General features: G+C 40.7%; 1 protein-coding gene across 8 annotated transcripts in view; it reads right to left on the bottom strand.

The window, feature by feature from the left end:
* MACROD2 (mono-ADP ribosylhydrolase 2) overlaps positions 1-25,315 on the bottom strand; it is an 836,889-nt gene that overhangs the window by 265,620 nt on the left and 545,954 nt on the right. For all 8 annotated transcript variants that reach the window (XM_090134637.1, XM_090134639.1, XM_090134638.1 and 5 more), the window contains one exon: positions 18,112-18,142. In XM_090134637.1, coding sequence (XP_089990763.1) covers positions 18,112-18,142 — 31 coding nt within the window. The remainder of the gene's footprint in view (positions 1-18,111; positions 18,143-25,315) is intronic.

The following is a 25,315-nucleotide window of genomic DNA, read 5'->3' as shown; positions in this document are numbered from 1 at the left end:
AATCATACTATAGGGTCACACAGACCATCAGCTATTGTACTCAGGAAATCTACAGCAGCTCAAAACTGACATATTTCCAGATAATCTGGAGTTCAAAGATGTCAGTACATTTTAGAGGAGCAGAGATGGCTGTGTTTTTTATTTGATGCTTAATAGCTACTCTTTCTCAATGAGCATTAAGGCACTTCATACTACTATAACATCCACTACATAAACGCTGCTAAAACAAGTATTTGTGCAGGATGCCTGACTTGAGAGTCATTACACTAACGTACTTTGCATCCGTTTTTTTAAAGGAAGCCTTTTTTCTCCTTGCATAGATGCTGCATCATTTCTGTAGAGGCTATTTGGTCGGTTAGAGATGAGCTCCACGTGAAAAAATATATCTTAACCTATAGAAAGCACAAACTACTTTATGCTGCTGTTATGTATTAGCAACCAGCCAATACAACACCTTCACTTCATGCTATACCCTTGGTAAAGTGAATGAAAAGTATGTGGGAATAGCCAGCAACTACTTTACACTTCCCCAGATGCTACAGTGAAAATGTTTTCTTATTGTTTCGTTTCCTCAAATCACAAAAAGATGCGCAAAAAGACAATTAATTAGTGACTTTTGGAAATCAGATTCATGGGAAAACTGACAAACAAGTGCTCATGTGCTAAAGAGCATGGAACCAACAACTAAAGGGAAAAACATAAAAATATCATCTTATCTTGGAAAACACTGACTCTCTGACCTCCTGTCTGTTTTTAAGGTCTCATTCTCTCACATGCTAATTCAATTACATATACCTAAGTTAGCACCCCTTACTGCAACACTTCTCTTGGCTGACAGTCAGCCTCTATCATCAGCTGCCTTTTAAACCCAACAACGCAAGTTGACCAACAAGATATCCTGGATCTCATTAATTTCATAATTTTAAATCAACAGACTTAATTGTCAAACAAGCTTTGTGTTGTTTTTTGATTTCTTTTTTTAAATAGGTTATTTGCTAATATCTCTCATTTGCATTTCACTCACAATTACGCATTTTCTGACTCGTGCATACTTCAGTCAAAAAGGAAATTAGATAACTAGTTAACGGCACTGCCAATAGCATGGATTCAAATCCAATTTAGGCTTGATATGAACTTTACGTATTATTAACACTTGTTTTAAATAGTATTATCAGCATGTATTCTGACAAGTTGTCAGTGTGATGATTTCTATTTTTTTTTTTTTAACATTATACAAGCAAATCTGTGTTGCTTTGGAAGGCAATGGAAATTCCTAGTGCTTAGAAGAGTTTAGCAACTGCCATTGCTTCCGGCTAGACTAGCATTGGCGTGCTTGACTTCAGAGTAAACTGATCTCATTTTGCAAGAGGTCATTCTTCAAGAAAAATAGAACATTTTCTGTGTCATTTTGAACAATATTCAAACTGATATAGGAGAAAGAGAAAGGCTGATGCAAATGAATTACTTTAGTCAGAAACAATACCCATATTAGAAAAGAAGGAGCCTATGCTATGGTTGGTTAGATCGAGCAGGGATAGATATGGAAGACTAAGATTTCTTTTGTCTGACAACCCAGTACAAATAAGATGCTGATCTGAACAATTTAAATGTAAATTTCTTAGCACCTGTCAGACAAGTGAGATTAGAAGACCTTCACTTAAAAAAACAGGCAGCCTCAACCTGAGCCCCTAAGTGAAAATTGCCCTCCCACCTCCATTTCCTTGTAAATGCGGCCATGAGGCAGCAGGAGTGATGGTTTATTCCAGCACTTTATTAAATTTAGTTAGTGTACACGCTCAGCGTGAGATGACCCACAGTGCACCTCGGGAAAATGATGCTTTCAAGGCAGATATCCACACTTTGCATCACAAACACAATTAATCCTCTCAGAAATATGAAATCCCAGATAGATCAGTGCAGGTATATGGAAAAGCACATAAACTTACTGGGTGGAGAAATGTTGTTGATTGTTAAGCAACAAAACAAAATAGGGGGAAAAGGTACCTAATATGACTGAAACAGCATAAGCATCACAGTCAAACTTACTGAGTTGCTTTAGGTAGTGTGACTTTGTGGATTTTTTAAATATTTAATCAGATCAAAAGGTCCTCTCTCTATATAAAATTCCATTCTAGATAGATTGTATTAACAGAACAGCTGCGCTTCTCCAGACCACAAGAAATACCGCTGTAGTATTTAAGGTTGGGCCTAGATTATTTCACCAAATTAGCCATGTGAAAATCTCCCATCTGCAGTCACCACCCTCCATAGCACAGTCATTCCTATGGCTGTGGATAGAGCAGGGCTTTCAGCTACGGTCTAAAACCAGCCCTAGTAAATTTTACTTTTTTAATTTCATGGTTGTTAACACCATCAGTGATCAGTGACTCAATTAGGGCTGGACGCGTCCCCTGAGTCAGCTGGAAATGGTGGGTCCTTTCACCTGAGGAAAGGGTCTCTCCCCACCACAGCTCTATGCAGTTAAATAAGATCTCCATGGCATAGTCAGTGCAGAAATGGAGTCAAAAGGGCAGGCAACAGGCATGGCTGGGCAAGGGCTGAGGGAAAAGAGGGACATGTACAGTGGGAACAAGGACGTGTTGCCTGGGAAGAATACAGGGGCGCTCTCTGGACATGCAGAGATGGGATCAGGAAAGTCAAGGCACAGATGGAGCTTAACTTGGTGAGGGATGTGAAAAATAACAAGGAGTTCTAGAGGTACATTGGTCAGAATGAGCATATACCCCATCTGATAAATGAGAAGAGAGAAAGGGTAACAATGGACGCGGAGAAAGTTTTTTACCAGTCTTCACTGGCAGTCAGTGATAACAGATGAGACGCTGAGGACGGTATCTAAAGGAAAATGGAACTTTGCAGCACTGCTGGGCCACTGTGTGGGCATCGAGGTGCTGCAGCAGGATGGCTGGGGGCCCTGTGAGGGAGCTGGGAGCCCCAGGCTGCTTCCCGCCAGTTCTGAGCCCCTCAGCAACACACTGGCAAGGCGGGCTTCGGAAAGAACAAAATGGCGCCCAGCAGCTCCATGTTTGCCAAAGCACTCAGTTTGAAAGCCTGCCATCTGAAGGACTGCAAAATGTCGTCGTAGTAAAATGCAGAAAGAAACCAATAAAAAAGGCACAGAAGGAAAAGTGAAAGCATTAGGGTGAGACATGTGAGATCTGAGTAAGAAATTGTTCAAAAAGGTACTGAAAGAGGGAGCAATTCTAGTCAGATTTACAAAACTAATAGGACTGTCATGATACAACAAACAGTGTTGATTTTTACAAATCAATTGCTAAACAAAGGACCTCCACAAACAGAACAAAGCAGTACTGAAGAGACGAGACCAGTGGGCTCAATACCAGCGTTCAGTTCAGTTTCACATATTTGTGTATGAGCTTTGCAGAATAATCTTGCATAACCTGGTGCTACGTCCTGGAGACAGGAAAAGAATATTATGTGGAATGTTTGTAGGCTTATGCCACTGCAAGTCTGAATGTTACTACTAAAAGTTATTTCAAAAAGCAAACAAATATACAGTCCCTTTCTGAATTAGTTAAGGACAAAGTAAAATAAACAGTACCAGCACTATACTTATCAAATACCTTATATGCAGCACTTGGTATTGAACTCAGAAGTATTCTAGAAATTTAGAAACCTCCTCTCCTATAAAAAATTGGGGTAAAATTTATCTACACAGACTGAAAGAGCAGGAAGGAAAAAAAAAGTGCTATGGACAGCAGTTAGACAAGCTTATGCAAACAGTTTCAAAATTGGTTAGAAAGCTACTGTGCAAGAATGCGGCCACAGTGAAAGAAGGAAATGTGAGCTTCTGGGGCCTCTGCTGAAATTTTGATATTGTCTATCCCTTCCCATCAAATTCCATATACACCTTTCTTATATTCCAGATATGTAAAGGACTGAGACAGTACCACTAGGTATACACTGAAAATAATTGATAATTGAGAAGGATTGAGGTACTTCTGAAAATTCATTGAATGAATGGAGGAAAAGAGGCAAGAGAGAGGAGAAGGTGAAGGACAGAAACAAAGAAAGCAGCTCACCCCTGTCCCCCAGAAGTTACTCCACGTTTGGGTCCGCTGGCTGAGATGTCAGAGTGAACATTCTCCACCACTCCTGGCACTGGACAGGACAAGGGAAGCAGTGGAACGGAAGGCATGAACTCAGCACCTCAAAGCCCCCAAAGGGTTTCATGCCATGCACACCACTCACTGGGAGCAGCAGATAGCGCTTAGGTTGGACTACCTATTTCATTACTTAGTAAAGCAAAGCATCTTTTCAATAATTCTGAGTGTGATGCATATTAATGTCTTAAGCATTGCACTGTCTTAAGCACTGCAAATCATAGACAGGATTCAGGATTGGATTGAAGCACGAGATTACCTCCTAGTGTTTATTAAGTGGATATTTAGATTTGTTGTGAAGGAAGAGGAAGACAGTTTTATCATCAGACTTAAGATTCTGGGGGAAGAGAGGAGCATCACCATTTAGAGATTCACAGACATTAATATATTCAGTAGGCGGTGACAGAAACAAGCAATAAATACCAAGTAATCTAAATAGCAGGGATCATACATTAAAAGTTACAAAATTAAGACTACACGCGAAAATCAGGCAGAACCATTTTGCTTAATAAGTAGAAAACTAATGAAATATGTTGACAGTAAGAGTCATAAAAACAAGTAATAAAAATAAGCAGATTAAAAAATTGTGGAGGTAAGAACATTTAAGACACCAAGAATGACAACACGTGGAGCCAGAGCCAAAATATATTCTAAGTGCAAATATCAAGGTGACCTCCTCCTAACGAGGATGCCACAAAACTTGGTGAAAATTGGTCTATTAGGTGAAATTAATTCATAATCCAAAGTAATTTTTTTGAAGTAGATAATTTCTTAAAATCATATCTAATTTAAGCATAGTGTTTATCAACTACAAGTCCACGTTTTATTGGCATAAAAACATTTCTATCTATTCCTTTTTAGAAAAGGTTCAGCTGGGTTAAGGTCAGCATAAATACCGTGTAATCAGCATGGGAAACTCAGAAAGGTCAACTGCCAGGAGAAGAAACATTAATAACACAAAACAACTTAAAAAAGGCTGAGGAAGTTAATTCTTTAACATCAAATGATTGAAATTCCACAACTGGAACATCCCTGACTGCTCTTAATGAGACAATTCAGAACAGGCTGGAATTATTTCAGAAATTCAGTAATGGAGCAGTTAAATATTTTTGTGTCCTGTACTCTCGCGTAGCTTTGGAAAACATGAACTGAAAATATACATAGGGAGTTAATAAAACCTGGTGTGTACATAAATTAAACAGCTAGAGATTCTTGAACATTCAATTTGTCAGTTGTTGTACATTCTCCATTTCTTGGCTGCCAAATATGATGAATTCAATTGCTGCTTCTGATTACCTATATTCAATAAAATGGTGACAACTCATTAATCAGGCCACACAACTGGGAGACTGCTATAAGGTTCTACAAACCAAAAGCCTCATTAGGAATGAGAAGCATTGCCAATATGCACCCTCGTTATCTACATCATGGCTGACAGCTTTGATTAGAAGCGAACTTCAACTCTAACATCTTCCTACGTAAGATGAGCTTACTATACATCAGCAAATCATTAATATTTTGAAAACTACTAAATTATAACTTAGGAAGTCCACAACAAAATAAGAGATTACTAACACACAGACCAGCTACTGATAAACATCTGAGAAGCATTACAGTTTTTTTGCCATATATTTATTTCTATGGAAAATGCAGCAATTTCGCCTTCCCTTCACATTCTGGGAGGTAGGCTTTATTTTTCTAAAACTAATAAGAATTATTTTCCCTTAATTAATCAATGCCTGTTCAGCAACACTAACAGAAAAAAACAGAGGACTACAATCAGATGGCAAACACAGCTCAAAACATTGCTGGCCTTGCACAGTAAGGTTCCTAATGGCACTTGGTTTAAAAAAACAAACCAACATCCTGGACCCATAACAGTCTGCTGTATCACGCTTGCTAGCTACAACAAAGAGAATGGTTAAAAATCTAACAGCGGCATAATGTTCAGCACCTATTATGGACACAAATATAACTATCTCATGGTAATTAAAGGCATGAGAAAATGATGAATGTTCTGAAGCCATAAAACTGCATCAATTGAAAAGCCATTATGACTGCACTGTCTCCAGCTCACAGCCTACACCGGGCAATTTACAGTGATACGCATTCTGAATAAAACACGGGGTAATGAACTGGTACATGAAGCTGATGCTATGCACTGCACACTGGTCAGTGCTGGAACGGCTGATTTACTCTCATCCTAAAGCTGAAACCACTTTTTTGATTAGGTTCTAGATCTGCCTATCCTGTATTTTTCTCATCTGAATGCCCAACAGTTCATGCTATCATCTTCTCTACTTTAGAAATGTTCTTTTGACCAGAACAACAGAGACAAGAAAATTTACAGAGAGAACAAGCAACCCAGCTGCCAATTAGAGTGACGTGCTGACATCCATACTGCCTCTACGTAGCTCAAGGATGTTGGAACCAAGCCCTCCGTGCAGGATCAGCACAGCATCATTCACGTGGAACAGCACCTTCTCTCAGCAAGTGACTGGCTGAGACTTCTAAGTGCTGCTCAGTTCAACTAAGCAAACCAGAATTTGGCTTTTGACAGAACAACAGTCACAATTTGTCATGAAAGACGATGCTTTTTCATATGCAGTATTACCTACTCCTGCAAAGTGAGAGTTTAATGTTCTTATTCCAGAGAGAAATGAAAATAGAAGGGGACAGGAAGCCTTTCAGTGCCACAACATCGCATACAGTAAATTATTACCCAATATATAGCATTATACATTATTTCTGTTAAAGAGTTCTTCCAAACATCATGGAGAAGAGAAAGGAAAACAAAAAAGCGATATGCTGCACTGTCCAAAAATAAATTGGAAAATGATAAATACTGTTTATCATCTAGTAGTACATAGGAAAGAAAGTCTTCCACTCTTGTATATAAGTAAAATATTGAAAGGAGTAAAAAGAGACACGCACACGCAAACTGTTTACAGATCAGACTTCAAAGTACCATCCTTTCCAAGGGGCTAGGAACTCTTTCAAGAAGAAAAACAAAGTCTTATCTGACAAAAAAATTAAAACTGTTAGAGAAGTACAATATAAATCACTAGATCTTTCCTCTGCTAAAATCAATGCAGTTATAGCCAAAGTGAATAGGGTCAATTAAAAAAAGCTAGATCTATTCCTCTAAATGCAGTGGAATATTTCACAGCCAGTGGAAACCATTATAGCTCAGAAACGAAGGTACACTGACTAACTACAGTAAGAAATCAGCTCTGTTTCTGTTTTAGTTACCAGATGGGAAGCTAAAATCCCAGCAGCAGACAATATAAAGAACATTATTAAGGAAAGGTCTGCTGCATTAGAGTATTATATCCCAAATGTAACCCTAGAAGTCATGCATGTGCTGCACCATTTGAAGTACGTAGGAAGACAGCTAAGTATCTAACAACAGATCTCAACACTCTGTTTTGGTTGGTTGCCATTCTTTCCCATCTCATTTTGGATACCATTTCTTTTTTGCCAGCCATAACCACTGCTGTGACAGGCTGCTTTAGCAGGAGCACCACACAACCAAAGCAAGGCACGGTTCCTATGGTACCGGACCCAGCATCACTGCTCACAGCACAACTCAGGTTGTGTCTCCCTACCCATCTCATGAGCCACTGCTTCTCATCAGGACAGATGCAGGCGGTCCCTGTCCCACAGCAGTGACGAGGCCAGTGCTCAGTAACCTCCACCCCACCAGCCAAAGCCCAGCGCTGAGCAGTTTGTTTATGGGCGGCACCAGCGACAGGCACACCACTGAGTCCCCTCGCTCAGCCCAACAGGGTGAATTGAAAGATTACTCTGTCATGCCAGCATGAGGACTCATTTTTCTTCTGTGCTACAGAGGTCGCCCCCATCCCGCAGCCTGTGTTTGATTGTGATTAATTTGTCAAGCCGGCTATAGCATGGAAATGAAGAAATGGATTGCCAATTACAGTTAGTCTTCGCGCAGAATACCTCTCGAACCGGTGCTATTCTGCAGTAGTGACAGCTCAGAAATAAACTGAATTCAGCTCTATCGAGCAGAAACCTGAGCCAAAGTGTATTTTAGAGCAGCAGAAGGTGACTTTTCCCATCCTCCTCTCTAACCAGCTCCTCAAGTAGATGGCTGACTTCAGCCCTCCTGCCTGGCAGGTACACAAAAAGGCTATCCACATTTATTTCTGTAGTCACCTTGTTAACAAGTACTGAACTTCTGACTTCACGCTCTTCCACAAGGTGCACGTTTGGTCCTGAGCGCCTCACCCTGAGTAAGCCTGAAGGGGAATTTAACATCTATGCCATTACTGTGAAATAAACAACAACAATTTGACTCTGTGCAGGCGTTCTTGCAAGCATCCTAACTTTTTCCTAAATAGTATTCACAGAAAGGTAGTTTTTGACATACTATGTTTCCTCTGCAGTAGGCCACATATGTTTTCACAAGTTGCTTAATATTTCATTAATATAGACAAGTGGCTTAAATTGGATAATAGAATTCGGATAGACTATAAAATAGAAAACAATTTCTGAATGACCTGATTTTTTATTAATAATTAACACAGAATTTGAGAAATAATGCTTCAATCCTGACTATGCATGCCTGCAACTCATTCTACGCACTGATACAACCTTCAGCAAATTACTCAAGCTGCATAAAATTTAAATCGTGTATACATGTCTAACTTTCTACTACCACAGAAAATCACTTTAACGAATCCCTTTTCTCTCTTGAAAAATCTGACCATCGCAATTCATGATTCCTTCCATTGTTGAAATTTGTTGTATCTTATATTGTTGTCTTTGGCATCATATCTTCAGACAGAAGAAAGGTGGAAGAGTCTCCAGCAGTCTGTGGCACACAGTGGCTTTCACCCTGTTCTGAAGACAAAGAGCCAGAAACCTGTCCCAGGCTGGTCTTTCATTAATACTACCACATGGATCCATCAAAAAATCCATCAAAAGAGGGGTGGCCAGCAGGGACAGGGAGGCGATTGTTCCCCTCTATTCTGCTCTTGTGAGGCCCCATCTGGAGTACTGCGTCCAAGTGTGGAGCCCCCAGCACAAAAAACACAGGGAGCTGTTGGAGAGGGTCCAGAGGAGGGCCACAAAGATGATCAAGGGACTGGAGCACCTCCCCTACGAAGACAGGCTGAGGGAGCTGGGCTTGTTCAGCATGGAGAAAAGAAGGCTGCGGGGTGGCCTCATTGCAGCCTTCTAGTACCTAAAGGGAGCCTACAAGCAGGAGGAGAATCAACTCTTTGAAAGGGTAGATAATTGCAGGACAAGGGGAGATGGTTTTAAGCTGAGGGAGGGGAGATTTAGGTTGGATGTCAGGCAAAAATTCTTTACAGAGAGAGTGGTGAGGTGCTGGAACAGGCTGCCCAGAGAGGTTGTGGATGCCCTGTCCCTGGAAGTGTTCAGGGTCAGATTGGATGGGGCCCTGGGCAGCCTGGTCTAGTATTAAATGGGGAGGTTTGTGGCCCTGCATGTGGCAGGGGGGTTGGAGATTCATGATCCTTGAGGTCCCTTCCAAGCCTGGCCATTCTGTGATTCTGTGATGGACAGCAACGCACAGAAATGCAGAATATGTTCTATAAGCAGGATCCTGGCTTATGAATGGGGTTAGTTATTCATTATGCTGAGTCATCTGACTTTTACAGTCTTCTTCTGCCTCAGCAGCAGTTGTCCTTTCCAGTGATGTATGGCAGCATTCCTATCTTGCAGAGATACAGAAAAGAGGACAATGCAGCGAGCAACCCTTGGAGGAAGAGATGCCTTCGAATTGACTTTCGGGTACCTGGATGAGCTGCGATTTTTATGATCTCTTACTTTGCTACACAGGAGTGAGAAAACATTTGTCCTCATAGCAACAGAATTACTGCTTTCAAAATTTTTATTTTATTGTTTCTTTCACAGACAACCTAAAAGCCCTACTATCTTGTACATATCTCTTGTTCACTTCTTTAAGCAATTTTCAGACATCAAGCATCTGAATGAGAGATGGTCTTTGTAGCTTACAGGAATTCTTTATAAATGGTGACTTTCTGTATTTACACTGCAATAATGTTTAGGGTCTCCAATGCTGACCAGTGCATAGAAGAGATAATGTTTCCTATAGGAAACAAGAAACGAGGCAAATAAGGGGCAACTCTGTGCCTAGGCCAGACCAGAGTCTCACTGTGCACTAGAAAAAAGAAAAGAATAAGAGAAAGTAGCTGCTTTCCTAGCATAATAACTATCCAACACTAACACAGAATTTCATACAGTTAATACCTTTGTGGTAAAGCTAATTGTTACAGGTCAAACCACAAACAAAAGTCCTAGGCAACATTTGCGTGTCAGGGCTGTAAATACTACTTAAGGACACACAAACACAGACGAGCGTGACTGTTCTGTTCTTGTAGAAGTTTTAAGCCAGAAGTCAGATGCAATATTAACAGAATATGCCTAACGCTTTTCTAAATATGAAATAAAACAATTGTCTGGTATTGAAATGATTGTGGTTGATGGAGTAAATATCTTACCCCAGGCACTTGTACTTTTTTTTTTCTTTTCCTGAACCCTATAGAATTTGTGATATATAACTAAGCTTACATACAAGAACGGTTATGCTGCAATGCATAGGCATATAAAATCACTGCTACTATGACACACATCAGCTTCAGTGCAAGTTTCCAAATCCAGAAGTAGTTTTACAGCTGTCAAGACGATACCTATTCTTCTTTAACTAGATTAATTTCATACAAAGTTCTTCCTTTCAAGGAAACTCAATGTCACAAAACTTGTCTGAAACCACTAAACTAGCTGTCTTCCTTTTTACATTGAGTTAAAAACTTAAAGGTAACAGATACAACATACTCTGCAAAACATGGAAGGCAAGAAACAGACGTTCTTATAATTGCAAATTTGACACACTATATTTTAATGATGGATGCGGTTAAAAGACACCCCACAACAACATGACATTCTCCTTTAAAATAAATTTAAAAAAGCTTTGCTGTAGCACCTGATGAGATCTCACCAAGGAATCTGCAGTAGCAGCGCAATTCCTTGGTGGGAATCTCACTTGTCAATGGCGAAAACACATAAGGAGCTCTCAGTAACACAGAAACACAGGTTGCAATCACGAGAGCACCTCTGTGGGTCATCTGGTTCAACCTTCTGTCCAAAGCAGGAAAAAATTCACAGTTAACTGAGGTTACTCAGGACCTTAGGGAGCCCAATGAGAGCACATCTTTGTCTTTGCTTCTCAAGAGGAAAAAACATCTCTAGTGGGCATGAGTAGCAACATACACATTTAGCTGGTTGATTTAAGTATCTGAATATCTATCTGAATAATTATAGCAGTTGCTAGTAGTCTCAAAACTCTTTGAGGCAATGAATTTAAAGTTACGTTAGGCCACTTCATTTCCTTTTAAGCACTTCACATAGGTTTGTGTAAAACTTCATCATTTTGAACACAAGCATCCTGCTGTTGGCTGCTTCTGTGATGCTGCGGTATGTTCCCTGCTCACTAAAGCCCACACAGATAAGGGCATCCAGCAATGAACTGACCTCCAAGCGTAGCTCTTAGAGATATGCTCTTTTCTGGGGAGAAGGAACAGGATTACAAAGAAAATTGTTCATAGTGAGCCTTTTACCAAGAGGTATTTCTACTGAATGCACCATGCTAATTTCAGCTTTTCAGGACAAGGTCCATATATTCTCTTTTTTTTTTTTTCCCCCCTCTCAACTTCTTAACAAATTAGCTTCAAAGAAGCTCTACCTTTTCCTGGTATGGAGAAAAGACCCTGAAATGCAATCTGGCTTCGATGGCTTTGGAGATGTTACTAGCTTTTATCCATACAGGTCATTGCAAACCCAACTACTGATGAGTAAGAGCCACGCTTGGAGCTTTGAGATGTAAGCCTCTATGAAATAAGAAGAAAAGGGTACAGAAACAATTCTTACTGTGAAGCTGAGAGATCAAAGGGACCAATTGATATATGCAAATATGAATTCATAGCAGTGAGCCTAATAAAGAAGCTAGGCCTTCCAGGCTTACAAAGCCTTCCGTTCTTTATGCCCCTATTGTTTTTAGAAGAAAGAAGAAACTATATAGAAGCTCTACCTATCTCTTCCGGAAAAGAAAAGGGAAAAGAGAAAGAACAACAGCAAGTAGGTGGCAACTGAGCAAAATATTCAGTGTTCAGTGTAAGCTTTTAAAGGATTTTTTTTTTAAGAACAGGCACTAAACAGTATTTTAATGAAATTTGGGATTAGTTCTCTAAGATTCTGGGGAAATGCTTTAAGTCGGGCAGTCAGCAAGAACTTCAGAATAGATACATTTCTTGATAATCTAACTACATTATCCATAAAATGCCAATTTCCACAGAAAAAGAGAGCTTATTAAGTCTCTCTTTTGAAATCAAGTTTGAGTTTCTCCTTCCTAAATATGTCATATGAATGTTAATTTTAGACCGTTGAGAGCTCATTGATTTACACTTTCCAGTAATCATATTTTAGTACTTAAAATATGGGAAAAGGCCGATTAGTATCACGGACACTACGCTGTCTGAAATAAGAACATTGTTAAATAATGCATGCAACAAATTTTTATACAAGCAGTAATTAGATTTCTAGGATTACTTGAATATTATAATAGTCATTTCATTGCTGCTACTATTATTAATTTTAATAATAGTCTCATTTAACTGGCGATCAGTCCCAAAAGAAGCAACACAAAATGAGTTATCATACATCTTCATTTTCACTAAAATATTACATTACACAAATTATGGAGTAAATAACAAAATGCAATTAACTTCCCAATGAGTTACAGAAGATGACTGTTAAAGCCATACAGTGGTGTCAAACAGTTGATGCAGTCTGGGTTGAGGGATGAGGAGCTGCTGATTAGGTTTAAAAAATGGCTTAATAGAAGAGAATCTTCTTAATGGGAAGCTTTCTTACACAGCCTACCAGATTTTTTCCGCCAACAGAGAGCTTCTACAGCATCCAATTTCTTCTGTCATCACTTTGACATCACGACATTCACGTGGCAATGACCAGATACATGACGATGCCATTGGTTATGAGGACTGAAAGTGCCAGACTAGAGATAAACATAAGGTCACTTTACGGTTATCTTTTATACACTTGTGCCTAAGAGCTCTGAAAAATTTCTGTGGAAAGATGACAATGCAATCCTTATTAGAATTGCTCATTAAAGAAATACATATCTCAGGAACAGAATGCTAGCAGAAAATGAGGAGAAACAGATGGGAAAGATGGAAATAGATTGCCTCAACCTTTAGCCCCGTGCAAGGAATTTGTTCTGTCTTTGAAAATGTTTGGTTTAGTCTCCCGACTCAGATTTTCAGAGGGCTTTTGTAATCCTTCTGTGGCACACCTGCTGGTAATGCTTGGATCAGCTCACGGGGAGAAGAGCTGATGGATGTGCTCCCAGTCTTGCGCGGATAGGCGGGATGAATCCTGATTTGGGTACAGAGGAAGAAGTACCGAGGTCAGGACAGCCCTGTGACAAGCTGGCACTACACCAGGGGCCTATCTCCTTGCATGAAGACAAGGCAGAGCAGAGGATGTGTAATACCTCCCTACATCCGCCTTGAGACTCTGTTATATACACCTATTCCACACGCACACTGCACACATTATTTCACTCTCCCCTGCTTCTTTTTTTTTCCTCTTTGCTTTCTAAGCCTCCTTTTCAGGCTCTCCTGTAGCAACACATAATAAATTAATCCTTGCAATGTTTTGCCATGGTCAGGCCAAAAGCTACAAGTAAGCATAAGTGGCCCGATTCTAAAAGAAATAAGTCTTACTCCAATGTAATGAATGTGTTTAAAATGCGGTGAACCTGAGCATTTCCACTGTCGTAATCACTGCAGACCCAGACTGCATTTTCATGGCTTTGGGTTTCTTTCCTCTTTCCCTCTTCATGAATAATAATAATAAAAAAAGTAAAGCAAATAAGCATTCGCAACAAAACCTAGAAGCTGCCATTATCTTGTTTCTCAAAAAAGATTGATGATATTTTCATGAAAGTCAAGATAAAATATACAACTACACTGATGCAGAGATAAAAAGAGATACAGCTACAGATTTCTTCATACTGTCTTTTTTCTTCTTTCCATTTTTTCCTCCCCTAAGTTTAAAATAACATTTAAATACTTGCTTATGTTGCCAGCGTATGTTCCAAGTATCTAGGAACAGAAGCCAAGCCCTGCATTACTGTAAAATAACAGTAAGAAGGTAACAAATAGATGTGCATAGACCATAACATCCCCAAGTCCTTCCATATGTAGTCCAACCCACAACGATCTCTCAACAGAGCACGTGACAAAGCATGAAAATTCCTGTATTCTCATAACCATCTGCAGGGCCTTGTTTTAATTTTGCAGCTCATAAGATTTGTAGCACCGTAGCAGACATCCCTGTTCACTTTGCAGGCTGCAAATACCATAACTTGCAGATGACTTCTTAAAGACATGATAATGAGGTGCTCTTCCATAAAAACTACACAAGAAAGTCACTTTTCTACCCCCTCCCTGGCAATACCTCAGACATATTAAGGTGGTAAAGATGGGGAAAGTGGATGTGTTAATAGCTATCACTGCATATGCTGAAAATCAGACAGTGTTAAAATAATTCTTTTAACCTTCAGATCCCTTTTACCCTATAAATTTGTCTGTGGATTCATTTCTATCACCTTTTTTTTTTTTTAATTTTTAATATATATACAAACAGCACAATTTCTTTGAAATAGGGAAGAGGCAAAACATAAGAGTACCCCTAAAAATGAAGTTGGCCTTCAGAAAGCTGAGATAATGCTAATATTGCTCTCTCTCAGGTCTGAGTGTTACTGAACACTCAATAATAATAATAACCTTGAGGGTTACTGAGTGGGTCTGCCAGTTGCTGGATTGCCAGGGACTGCCAGGTACTGGGGCAGCACGTCCTCTGTGCTCCCGGAGCAGCTTTATTTATGAACCTTTATGCTCTTGTTGTAAAGGAAAACATTTATTGCTACAGAACAGAGTAACCCAGGGATCCATGGGGACGTGAGTCTTCATAACCTCTGCTTTCTTTGACTGATTATCAGTTTAGAAGCATATTAGAGCTGACAGGGGTCTCTTAGGAAAAGATAACACTTTTTTTTTTTATTTCCTCCAAAGTGTCTTTGGGTAGACCTGTACCTCTTCTGCTGTCCTTACAAACATTTTTTAAAGATTTAATCCCCCATTTGAAACCATCAGATTTTTAAAACAACAATCTCTCACGAGTGAAACTTTTGCCAGAGCTCTTTAGGAGCGCACTGAAAACAAAGTTTTGACTCCTGGCACGGTGCCCTGTGGCAAATGGCCTTCCCGGGGCTCTAACTCATTCCATCTGCAGCATCCAGGGTGCTACGGGTGGAAATGGAGCAGTAGGGAAGTGTCTGGGGAGGAAAGGCAGACCTCTCCTCCACCCAACATCCTTATAGAAAGCTGTCTGCCCTCTGCCAAAACCTCTCAATGAGGCTTGCTTTCTTTTCCTCAGTTTCCTTTTTATAGGAGAAAAGGAGCACTCTACAGTGATGCAAACAGGAAAGGACTGCTCTCCAGAGAAGTGTGACTATTTTCTTCTAATAATAACAGAAAAGACAAGCAATCTAGGCATTTACAAGAGTTCGGAGGAAAATGCAATCCAGATTCTTAAACTGGATCCATTTCGTTGATCTCTTGCAAATTTGCCCCCTTCCACTTGGAGGTGAAAGTTATCAGACAAGGGTTTCTGAATGGGTAGCAACCGTTGCTATAGATCTGAGGTGAGAAATAAGGGCTGTGCTCCTTCACTACCATTTTACTGGAGTAGCCTGGCATTAAGTGGACAACACACGAGGCATTACTGATCGGCCAGACCACCAGGAATGAAGCGGATCCACTTGCTTGCCTAAGTGCTGAAATTATGTAAAGGAATGCATGTGTACAGAGCGAAAAATACCAACAAAACCAGAAAGATGAAAGCATTCCTTGGAGGGGTCTGGGTGTACCTTACACCTCAAGCACAACATGTAGCATAGTTTCAACACTGCAGCTGTAGTCAAACATTCTTGAAAATACTGACACCTGAAGCCTGACACAGGGTTGCCTGTTCCATTGCTATACTGGCACCCAGCGTATCTGGGAATGTGCAAAGAAAGTTCCTCCTCCTCCCCACCCAGCTAAGTAACTTTTTCAGTAAGGAACAGAAAATATTTATTGGAATATAGCAAAATCAAACTAGAGGTATTTTAAACAAGCTAAAAAGCCATCTAAACATAGAATAAATAACAGAAATCCTGAATACTTTAGAAGAAATATCTCTCAATTCTTCAACAAAGGTGAGAACAGCAATGACTGAAAGAGCATCTACCACACTGTGCAATGTTTCAGTGCTGCTGCAGTGTACCAGTTAAAATCAATGCTAACCACGAGAAGTGCCCGTCTCTTCCAGAAAGTAAGATCAAGATTCCTACCACAGATCCTTTCCAACACTCCTTGCCAACTTCAGATAACTCTAATCCTCACCTGCTGAAACCTTTTCTCTTAAATAAACCAATTATAAAATAAAATTAACTATTTAAAGCGCTATCTAGTCGTCATTTCCATATATTTATGCCATATACTTAGGCCATATCTTGCTTGTTTTTGTGAAATCACAAAACCGCTTCTGTGCGGCGACTTAAAGATCAAAGTTCAACATCAAAGCCAACAGCTAAAACGTAGAACTGTGCCCTGAAAGTTCAGGAGGTGGGCCAGAAACACAGAGAAAGGCAGAGCTGTTTAGAAAGTCACATCCAGTGACCTTTGGTGTTTGCAGGGAAGGCATCTGTACATTCTTCTGCAGTTCAGTGGAAAAAGACACAGCACCCAAAGTAATTCAGGTTCTGCCCTCCGAAGCTTCACTCAGATTTACAGTCACCAATTTTAAATAACAGCTTTTCTAGATTGTTCTTGAGAAAACAACCCTAAATATTGCTGTCATTTTTAAAAAGTAACTTCCCCACGTCTCCAATATCTGATTAGTCAAAACTGAAATTAATCCAGCTAGAAGTTAGAGCTAGATGTTATTTTCACATTCCAGCTCTATCTTACTATGGTGGTATATGATGAATGCCTTTTTTTTTTCTTTTTTAATCACTGCATAGTGTTTTTATCTTCCCCTCTAAAATTATTACAAGTAATTCAACGTATTATCATTTGCATGCACTTACTGAAGCTAAATGAAAGAAAAATCAGCCTGCATTATTTTTACATGGCAAAATACTTTTGTCCCCTGGTAAATTTGCACATCCTCTCACAGATTTCTCCGGATTTTTTTCCAAATATGGAACAGTGGTTTTTTTTCCTCCTTCAAATATCATGCCCATTTCTTCCAAAATGCCAATCAAAAGCAGCTGAACACAAGTGGTGGATTGCCTTAAAATTACAACCAAGCAAGTGATTAACTTTTTAAACAACCCTTTCCCTCCGTATCTTCAGGCAGTATTAATTTGGATGCAAATTATTAAGCTAAACATGTGGAAGCACAACTCAAGGGAGCAAAGACAATTTCACATTATCCAAGTTTGCTCGAGGAAAATGTACTTTTTCCCAGCGTTGGACATTGGGGAGCCTTGCTTACTTGTCTTCTGGATGGAAAACTGTGTCAAAACCCTACTTTTCCCTGCGGAAGCCACAAGCAGTGTGTTTAAGAGCCACCAGAGCCACAGGAGTGTAATCACAGCCATGGGTCCCGGCTGGCAGGCTGCTGAGGGCTGCATGATAGCATCCATTTATCAGCACGCTAGCACTCAGCCACAGTCAAAGGCTTTGGCTCTCTGTAATTTAACACAGTACAAAAAGATTTTCAAGTCCAACTGGCTGAGGAGACGTCCGATATGAAACATCCCTGGTTAAAATACTCGTAACGGCAAAAAAATGAGTAAGGAATAAGTGACATTTAAGGTCTTACTTACCATAAATTCCTGTCGAAATGCAGGGGAATGCCTGTAAAACAAATGAAAGAACGAACATCAGTGGGATTTCTGTTTTCCGAACTTTTTATCAAAACCAAGGGTATTTTTAAGTGCTTGTTTTTCAACGCCCAGCGATTACATATTGGAGCCTTCACTGTTACGGCATTCAATCCACAGGCATTTTTATGTCATTACATGAAACATATTCCATATGTTTTCCTTGCTGCCATGTTAATAAAGGCACATTCTTTTTCTCATCTCAAGCGATCAGCAACATTTGGACCAAGAAACATTATTAAAACCCCCTTTTGAGCTAAAAATTATCAGTACGAGCTGAAAATTAACGCCACGAGCTACAGTAGAAGAAAGTCGTAATCTCTGGATCTGGTTAGATGATGTTTCTTCAGTGGTAAAATCAGCTTGGCCAGCGTAAAACCTGCCCTCCTCTACCCCTTGGCCATGACTTGGTTCACCATAACATCTCCTTTTGCTTTTCAGAGCCTTTCCTTTTTAACCATGCTTGTCTATTTTTCAGTCATGAGGTTCAGGATGATGAGGTGACCCAACACACAGCTGCAATGGTACGAGTCAGGTGTGCAGATTGGTGCAGGGAGAGGAGGGAGAAGGTGACAGGAGAAAAGAAAGGGTACATTTGGGAGTCTGACTGGACACAGAAGAAAATGCATCAAGCAGCACATTGTACTAGCAAGAACAGCCATTTACATTTATTAAGTGAGAGCTTTGTCTGTAGATTTTCACTCTTGCAAGTTGGACTCAGCTTTCCATCAGAAGAAACCAACATTATACTGGGGGCACGGTTTCAAGGCAGGGATGATATCCTTTGTGTGTTGGTGACATGTGATATCACCTTTGCCTCCCACCTCGGACTGCCTGTGTAGGTAAGAGAGCACCTGGGACAGGAGGCTCAAATATCCACCCTGGGGCCAACTCCAGATCCCTCAGCGATGAGTCATCTTACAAAAGAAAGGAATTCTTCTTTACTTAATGACTCAGGAAAACATTATTCAAACTTAATGCTTTCTTTATATTTAACCAGGGAATTAATTAGGGAATGGTGATTAAGAAAGGAGAGGTCTAATGGAAAGAATACAGCCTGCCCTCCCCTCTGAAAATGCTTAAGTAAAATAAAGTGGGGAAGAATTATAGTCTCATTCCTTCTCACAACCACTACAACTTACATCCTGAAAAATACTTAGCTTTGTAGTTTGTACCCTATAAATCACAACAAATCAGCTCTTTAAGGAAATGAGGAATGGAGGGGAAAAAATGCATATGGCTACAGTGCTCAGACTGAGATGACAATAGACACTCCAGCAATAAAGGAGAGGCACAAAGGCTGATTTTTTTCAGTTTAGCAACAGATTTTAAAACTCACCACACCGAGGTTTCAAATGTTAAGAGACAATTGCTACAAACAAGGGTTTTGCTCTCATTATTTTTCCGCAACTAAAGTAATGCACCTGCCTTAGATACTCCTGCCAGCCATAGGGAATGAAAAAGGGAGGATTCAGGTTTCTGCTCCTGCTGGCCCTACAACTAACTGGACAGAGAGAAATGATCCTCCAGCACCTCTGAAGTCCCACCAACCTGCAGCTTCTCAGGCTGCATCGCACTGGGCACCCACGGGATGCAGCACCACCAATGCAGTATCACCATGCTGGGGGCCACAGGCTGGGGAAGGACCCTGCAGCCCCCAGCACCAGTAAGAGCACCACGCACCATCTCCTGCTGTCTCACTAAAGATTTAGTGCCTGTGAAAAGCAAAAGGCAGGTGGCTGGTGTGGCGTTCAAGTGAGATGGCTTGAAGCCCTGATGACCATCTTGAAGGGATGTGTAAGATGGCCATTGGGCTCAGCACGGCTGCCTGGATTTCACAGAATGCCAAAACAGCTGAGGGTAGACGGTGACTCTGGAGGCCACCAGGTTCAACCCCTGACAAGCTGTTGTGTTTATCGGGACCCCGGAGCCAAACACCTAAAGGGAATCCTGCAGTGTGCCGGTGACCGGGCTTCCTTTTCAGCTTTGCTCAAAGAGGAGATTACACAGCTGCATTTCAGGCACTGTATGACAGACATTTATCACATTTCTGTGTCTCCATTCACAGAATATACTGCTCGGAGGCTGCTTAGCGAGCTTTAGCTAGCAATTTGAGCTGTGCGCTTCCTAATATCTATTTTAAAATTACTGCGTAGACACATCATAATCATTACCTTGCTTTCAGTTCCTATCGCCTACCCGAAACATATTTGAGTGAAGCTGCAAGATTGCGTAAAATCCCATCAAGCTCCTTCCAATACCAGTCTCTGCCATAACTTAGGTGAACTCTGCCCTCTCCCTCATTCAGAGATGATCAGCGCATACAACCAGCAGGTGTAATTTCGTAAGACATGACAGCGTTTTTATTCATTCAAGAAAGGCCCATGCCTGAGATCGCATATCAACTGTGTTTCCTCTTGGCTCCTAGGGAGACAATTTAGTCTAGATGCCAGGTTGAAATTACTGGCAGAGCAGTAATGGGGAACTCACAGCATGGATATCAACATACTACAATATTTGGCTTATGGACAAAAGATGTTAAGGTTTCTAACCTTTTCTGTGCATAATATCTTAATTATATATTTGATTTCAATAAAAAATCCAATTTCACAGTAGGAAACCTTCATTCCTATTACCACAATAAAATGTTTCTCATCTTAATTTGTTGCCAGTAACTGCTATTTATTGACTAACCTTTAATTTTGTTGCTACTGAAAGAGTGTGTTTGCCTTACATGGGGGCTAATAAGCAGGGCTACCCTGGTAGCACTCAGGCCGGATACAACTCTGGAGTAAAACACAAGTAATAATGGCAAGGGCTTCCTATTCCGCTGCTGCCATCATCTAGAGAAACAGACTAAATTAAATCAGCTGTGTGAATACTGCAAGACTGAAATTGATTTAATTCCTGCAGGAGAGGATGTGGGTGCTCAGCCCCTGGTACTCTCTAATTTAATGTTTCTTTACTAAGGCTACAGCTAGCGATGCTAATTAGGCTGAAACATAATGCAGTTTCACGATGGAAATTTACAATAGTTACCAGGTGGAGGCCAAGTTGGACTCAGACGTTTCAGTAAGGGGGACCTGGGTATTAAATACTTAAAGGCTTGTCTACAATAGGGGGTTCTAGCTCACACTGAGCCACAATGCATTAACTGTTATACATTAGATGCATACAATCGCTAGGTCTACGTGAGCAGCTGCCTCCTACTGTAGCCCTAATAATTGCTTCCACAGAGCAAGGGTTTTCTTTAAATTAAGTACTCAGCATTCTGCTTGGGCATCTCAGCATCATTTCTGCAATGACTGAGCTCCATACAAGGTAAATACTTGTCTTCCAGCACACAGCAGACAAAAGTAATATCAAATACAAACCGAGCTTTCTCCGATTTCGGTGCATCACCTCATTAAGTGGACTAACAAACATTCATGTTTGAGAGTCATTCCTTCATGCAGTATTCGCTACTGAATGCTCACAAAGAATTGAGGAGCTTTTTTAAAAGTCCTTGTTTTTCACCAAATTGCAAGTAGAAACTATAAATATGTAATTGTTCAGTGAAACTTCCTAATGGCTCTGGGTTGAATGTTACACCAATGTAACCAACACCAATGCTAGCTTTTCCAACAAGTTCAAGGCAACAGACATTCCCTCTCATGTAAACCAATTGGCCTTATGCTCTGTACTTGGTTTGACTTCTTTTTCTTGGCCAGCCTCCATGCTAGCTACAACCACTACAGAAAACCTTACACCTGAATTTGAAGACTGCTGCTCTTAGCCACTTGCCCTAGAGGAGCAGACTTTCCACGCAGCAGACTTGCTGTTTGCATCCTGAGCACACTGGGACCTGTGCCTACAGCATCTTGCAGGAGGTACAGGTAGCCAACACCAGGCAATGTATTCAGCAAGCAGCTTGCTCCTAAGCGATCTCCACAAACTGTACCTTCATCTTCCTGCTCCCTCCCATAATGTGAGGTGGCAGTCAGCCTTTTGTTGATTCAGCTGAAGCCTTCGTGCATTAACTGATGCTGGGTTACCTCTCTGACCCTCTCATCTCCTCCAGAGCCTGGCACAGCTTTGTGTTCTGAACTGTCTGCCTTTATCTCCATGACACTGCCAGGAGTCACCCAGTCGGAGCCCCTTTTTCTAACTCTCTTCCTCTTATTTGCTAGCAAGAAGGAAGTTGCCCTGGGCTTTGGCTTTGAGCACTGCACCAGTACAACTGTATTCTCCATGGTGGCCAAGAAAATCATACACAGCACTCTGCTTGCATTTTATAGACCAAAAACAAGTAAGCTTGTCTTCCACTTTGAAATACTGTCCCTACAGAGTCTTAGCAGCATTAAGAAATTGCAGAACCACAAACATCCAAGACTAAAGAGACCCAAAGCTCCAAAAATTGAAGTGCCAAAGCACTCGCTATATCTGAAACAAACCCAAATCAAGGCTTCAGCACAGAAGAATGCCCCTCTCCTGTCACCCAGGGCACCTGACACAAAACCCAGCCAACCTGTGCTCTGTTATACAGGCCTCTGTTGGCTATTTTCTTTTAAAGTTGGATCCAAGTTTTTGTTTTTCAGCTTCATTTACACCAAAACATTACAGTAAGATGAACTGCACAGAGCACATTCTTGTCTTAAAAGTAGCATGGTGAGAACCTTTGCTAGACAGTTTGCTGTGCAGTTGGTGATTGCCTCAAGAGCTGAAGCGGCAGGCGAGTGGGCAGAGAGGAAATTGCTTGTTTAAGAGGAGCCCTGATGGCACTGCTCTGCCGTGATTCACAAGGGTGAGTGCCAAAGGAACTGCAGAGGCAAAGCAAAGGATTGCAAGGCAAAGCTGCTTATGCTACAAGAATCTCCTCTGGATAGATTTATACTAGTAATATGGGACCTTTTCACATCTTAAGTTCCCATGTGTATTTTCAGAAAGTTCACTGTAAGTAAATACATTATTTGTAGTAACTTCTTAGAACAGCATGGGTTAATAATGCTCTTGTTTTCTTGTCACTTACCTACCTCTATGACTCTTCCTATGCACCTGAAAAACCATGTTTTACTGCCTAAATCCTATGCTTTCTGCTGGGAAAAAAAGAAGTATAGAAAGTATGCTGTGCTCTACCATGCAACACCAAAAAGCTGTTGTATATGCATCGTAGCATTGCAGAGCACGTGGATTATGGCACAGCACCATGACAGCTAAGTATCAACTAAACCACAAAGTAAACTAATTTAAATATCAATTGTTTGGGTAATGAATCATTTATATTCACAAGAAGATTTTATGATTCAAATCTAGTAGATGGTGCAGAGGTATAAGAGAGAACACAGCGTTGTACATCTATTATTCAGAGCACACAGTTGGGGTGCTACGAAGGCAGGGAACACGCGGGACCTCAGTCAGGAGAAACAGAGATGGGGAAGAAAATCCGTGTGGCTGGACACAAGGCTGCTCCTTCCTTTCCCTTTCTTTGGCTGTCAATGTGCATTCTGTAGTTCTTGTTCCCCCTAAGTATTGCTGACATTTCGAGACGAATTGCTAGGCTATGAAATGGCAGAAAAGCATGGTCCTGGATGAACTTAGAGAAGACCTTTCCATTCTTTCAGTGGCAGCAAATGACATTTAACCACCATCAGTGCTCCAAACCCATTACAATCATTATTTTGGATGTACAAGCAGAGGGATCGAAAGCTGGAGACTTTTCAGGCTCATCCATGCCCACTCTGGCAGCATGCATTGGACAGCTGGTACGCACAGATACCACTGGGCACAGATGGGCACTAACTACCTGCTGCAGCCCACTCTCACAGCATTCCAGCTCCACATTAACACACACCACTCTTCCCACAACTCCTTTTCATTAAATAGCAGAGATACAGACTCTGGCTTGCATCCTTGCCTTGGCTTTCTGGTAAAATGCTTACAGCTCCTCACTGACTTGGTTAGAAACTGATGAATAAAGTAAGGCTTGACCTTGCCTGGTCTCCCTGTCACAGTGACTTAGAACATCCCTGCCACACCTGGACTTCTTGAGGGCCCTGGAGAGGACAAAGAAACCCAAATTGCAATGGCCATACCTCAGTGTCAACAGCCGTGCTGTGCAGACGCAATGACAAACAGCATCATCTACACCCACAGTTCAACAGGACAACATACAGGGAGAGCAAAAGGGATGTAAGCACACCAGCTAGGCACCCCAGGCTAGCATCAAGCAATGTGGGCTAACGCCTGGAGAACCAGGAGCTTACAGTTCTTTCCCCACTTCACTTCTGCAAGTCCAAACACTCTGAACCCAGGGAGTATCAGCTAACCCCAGCATCAACTACACTGCTACTCCCACTGGTCACCCAAAGCTCCTATGAAAATGAATGCCTTACACATTTTTCAAAATTCCACACTCTATAAAAACACCTACCTCCAAAAAGCACCTAAACCTAGGAACTTCAATCTGTTGTACCTCTCAAGCTGCACAAAATATTCACAGGGTAAATACACACGTATTTACGACAGCAGTAACATCAAACGTTGAGAGTCAGCTTTCCACTAGTTTTACTAGAAAGATTAAATTTGAAAAACTAAACCATTTCATAAACCATGAACTATAATACTATCCTGTCACCTTTTAAAAATCCTTACGTTACCACTTGGAAGAAAAATAAAAACTCATGTTATTTCCCACAGTCTTAATCTCCAGTCATAAATTCTGAACTCTAATTTAGCGAACAACATATTTTGCAAATCACTATAATTCAGAGAAGACCTATTAACAAAAACTGTAATGCAATTTCCTATACTGAAAATGAAGAGAAAAAATTAAGTGGAGGAAGCGAATAAGAGAACATTTAAACTCAGTTTTCATTATAGACCCTATTAGCATGTTTATTAATCTGTCTTTAAAGAACACAAAAGTAATCATTGCCTTAAAAATGGAAATGTTCTTTTGAGTATGTCAGATCACACACAAAGCACTGCGCATTCTTCCCTCATTCACACAGGGAATGTCCTTGAAGGGCACTGAGAGCTGATGAGATGCTGCTGCAGTGGAAGAAAAATATTGAGGAGCCACTATGAAAATTTACAAATTACTTTTAGCAGCTGTGTATTCTAACTTGGTATGAAAATACTATTAACATAGGTTTTTGAAGTCACTGAA

The sequence above is a fragment of the Phasianus colchicus genome, chromosome 2 (assembly GCF_987193195.1).
Source record: "Phasianus colchicus chromosome 2, bPhaCol1.hap1.1, whole genome shotgun sequence".
Classification (NCBI taxonomy): Eukaryota; Metazoa; Chordata; class Aves; order Galliformes; family Phasianidae; genus Phasianus; species Phasianus colchicus.
Note: the sequence above shows the minus strand (reverse complement) of the source record. Positions and strands in the feature narration are given on the sequence as shown.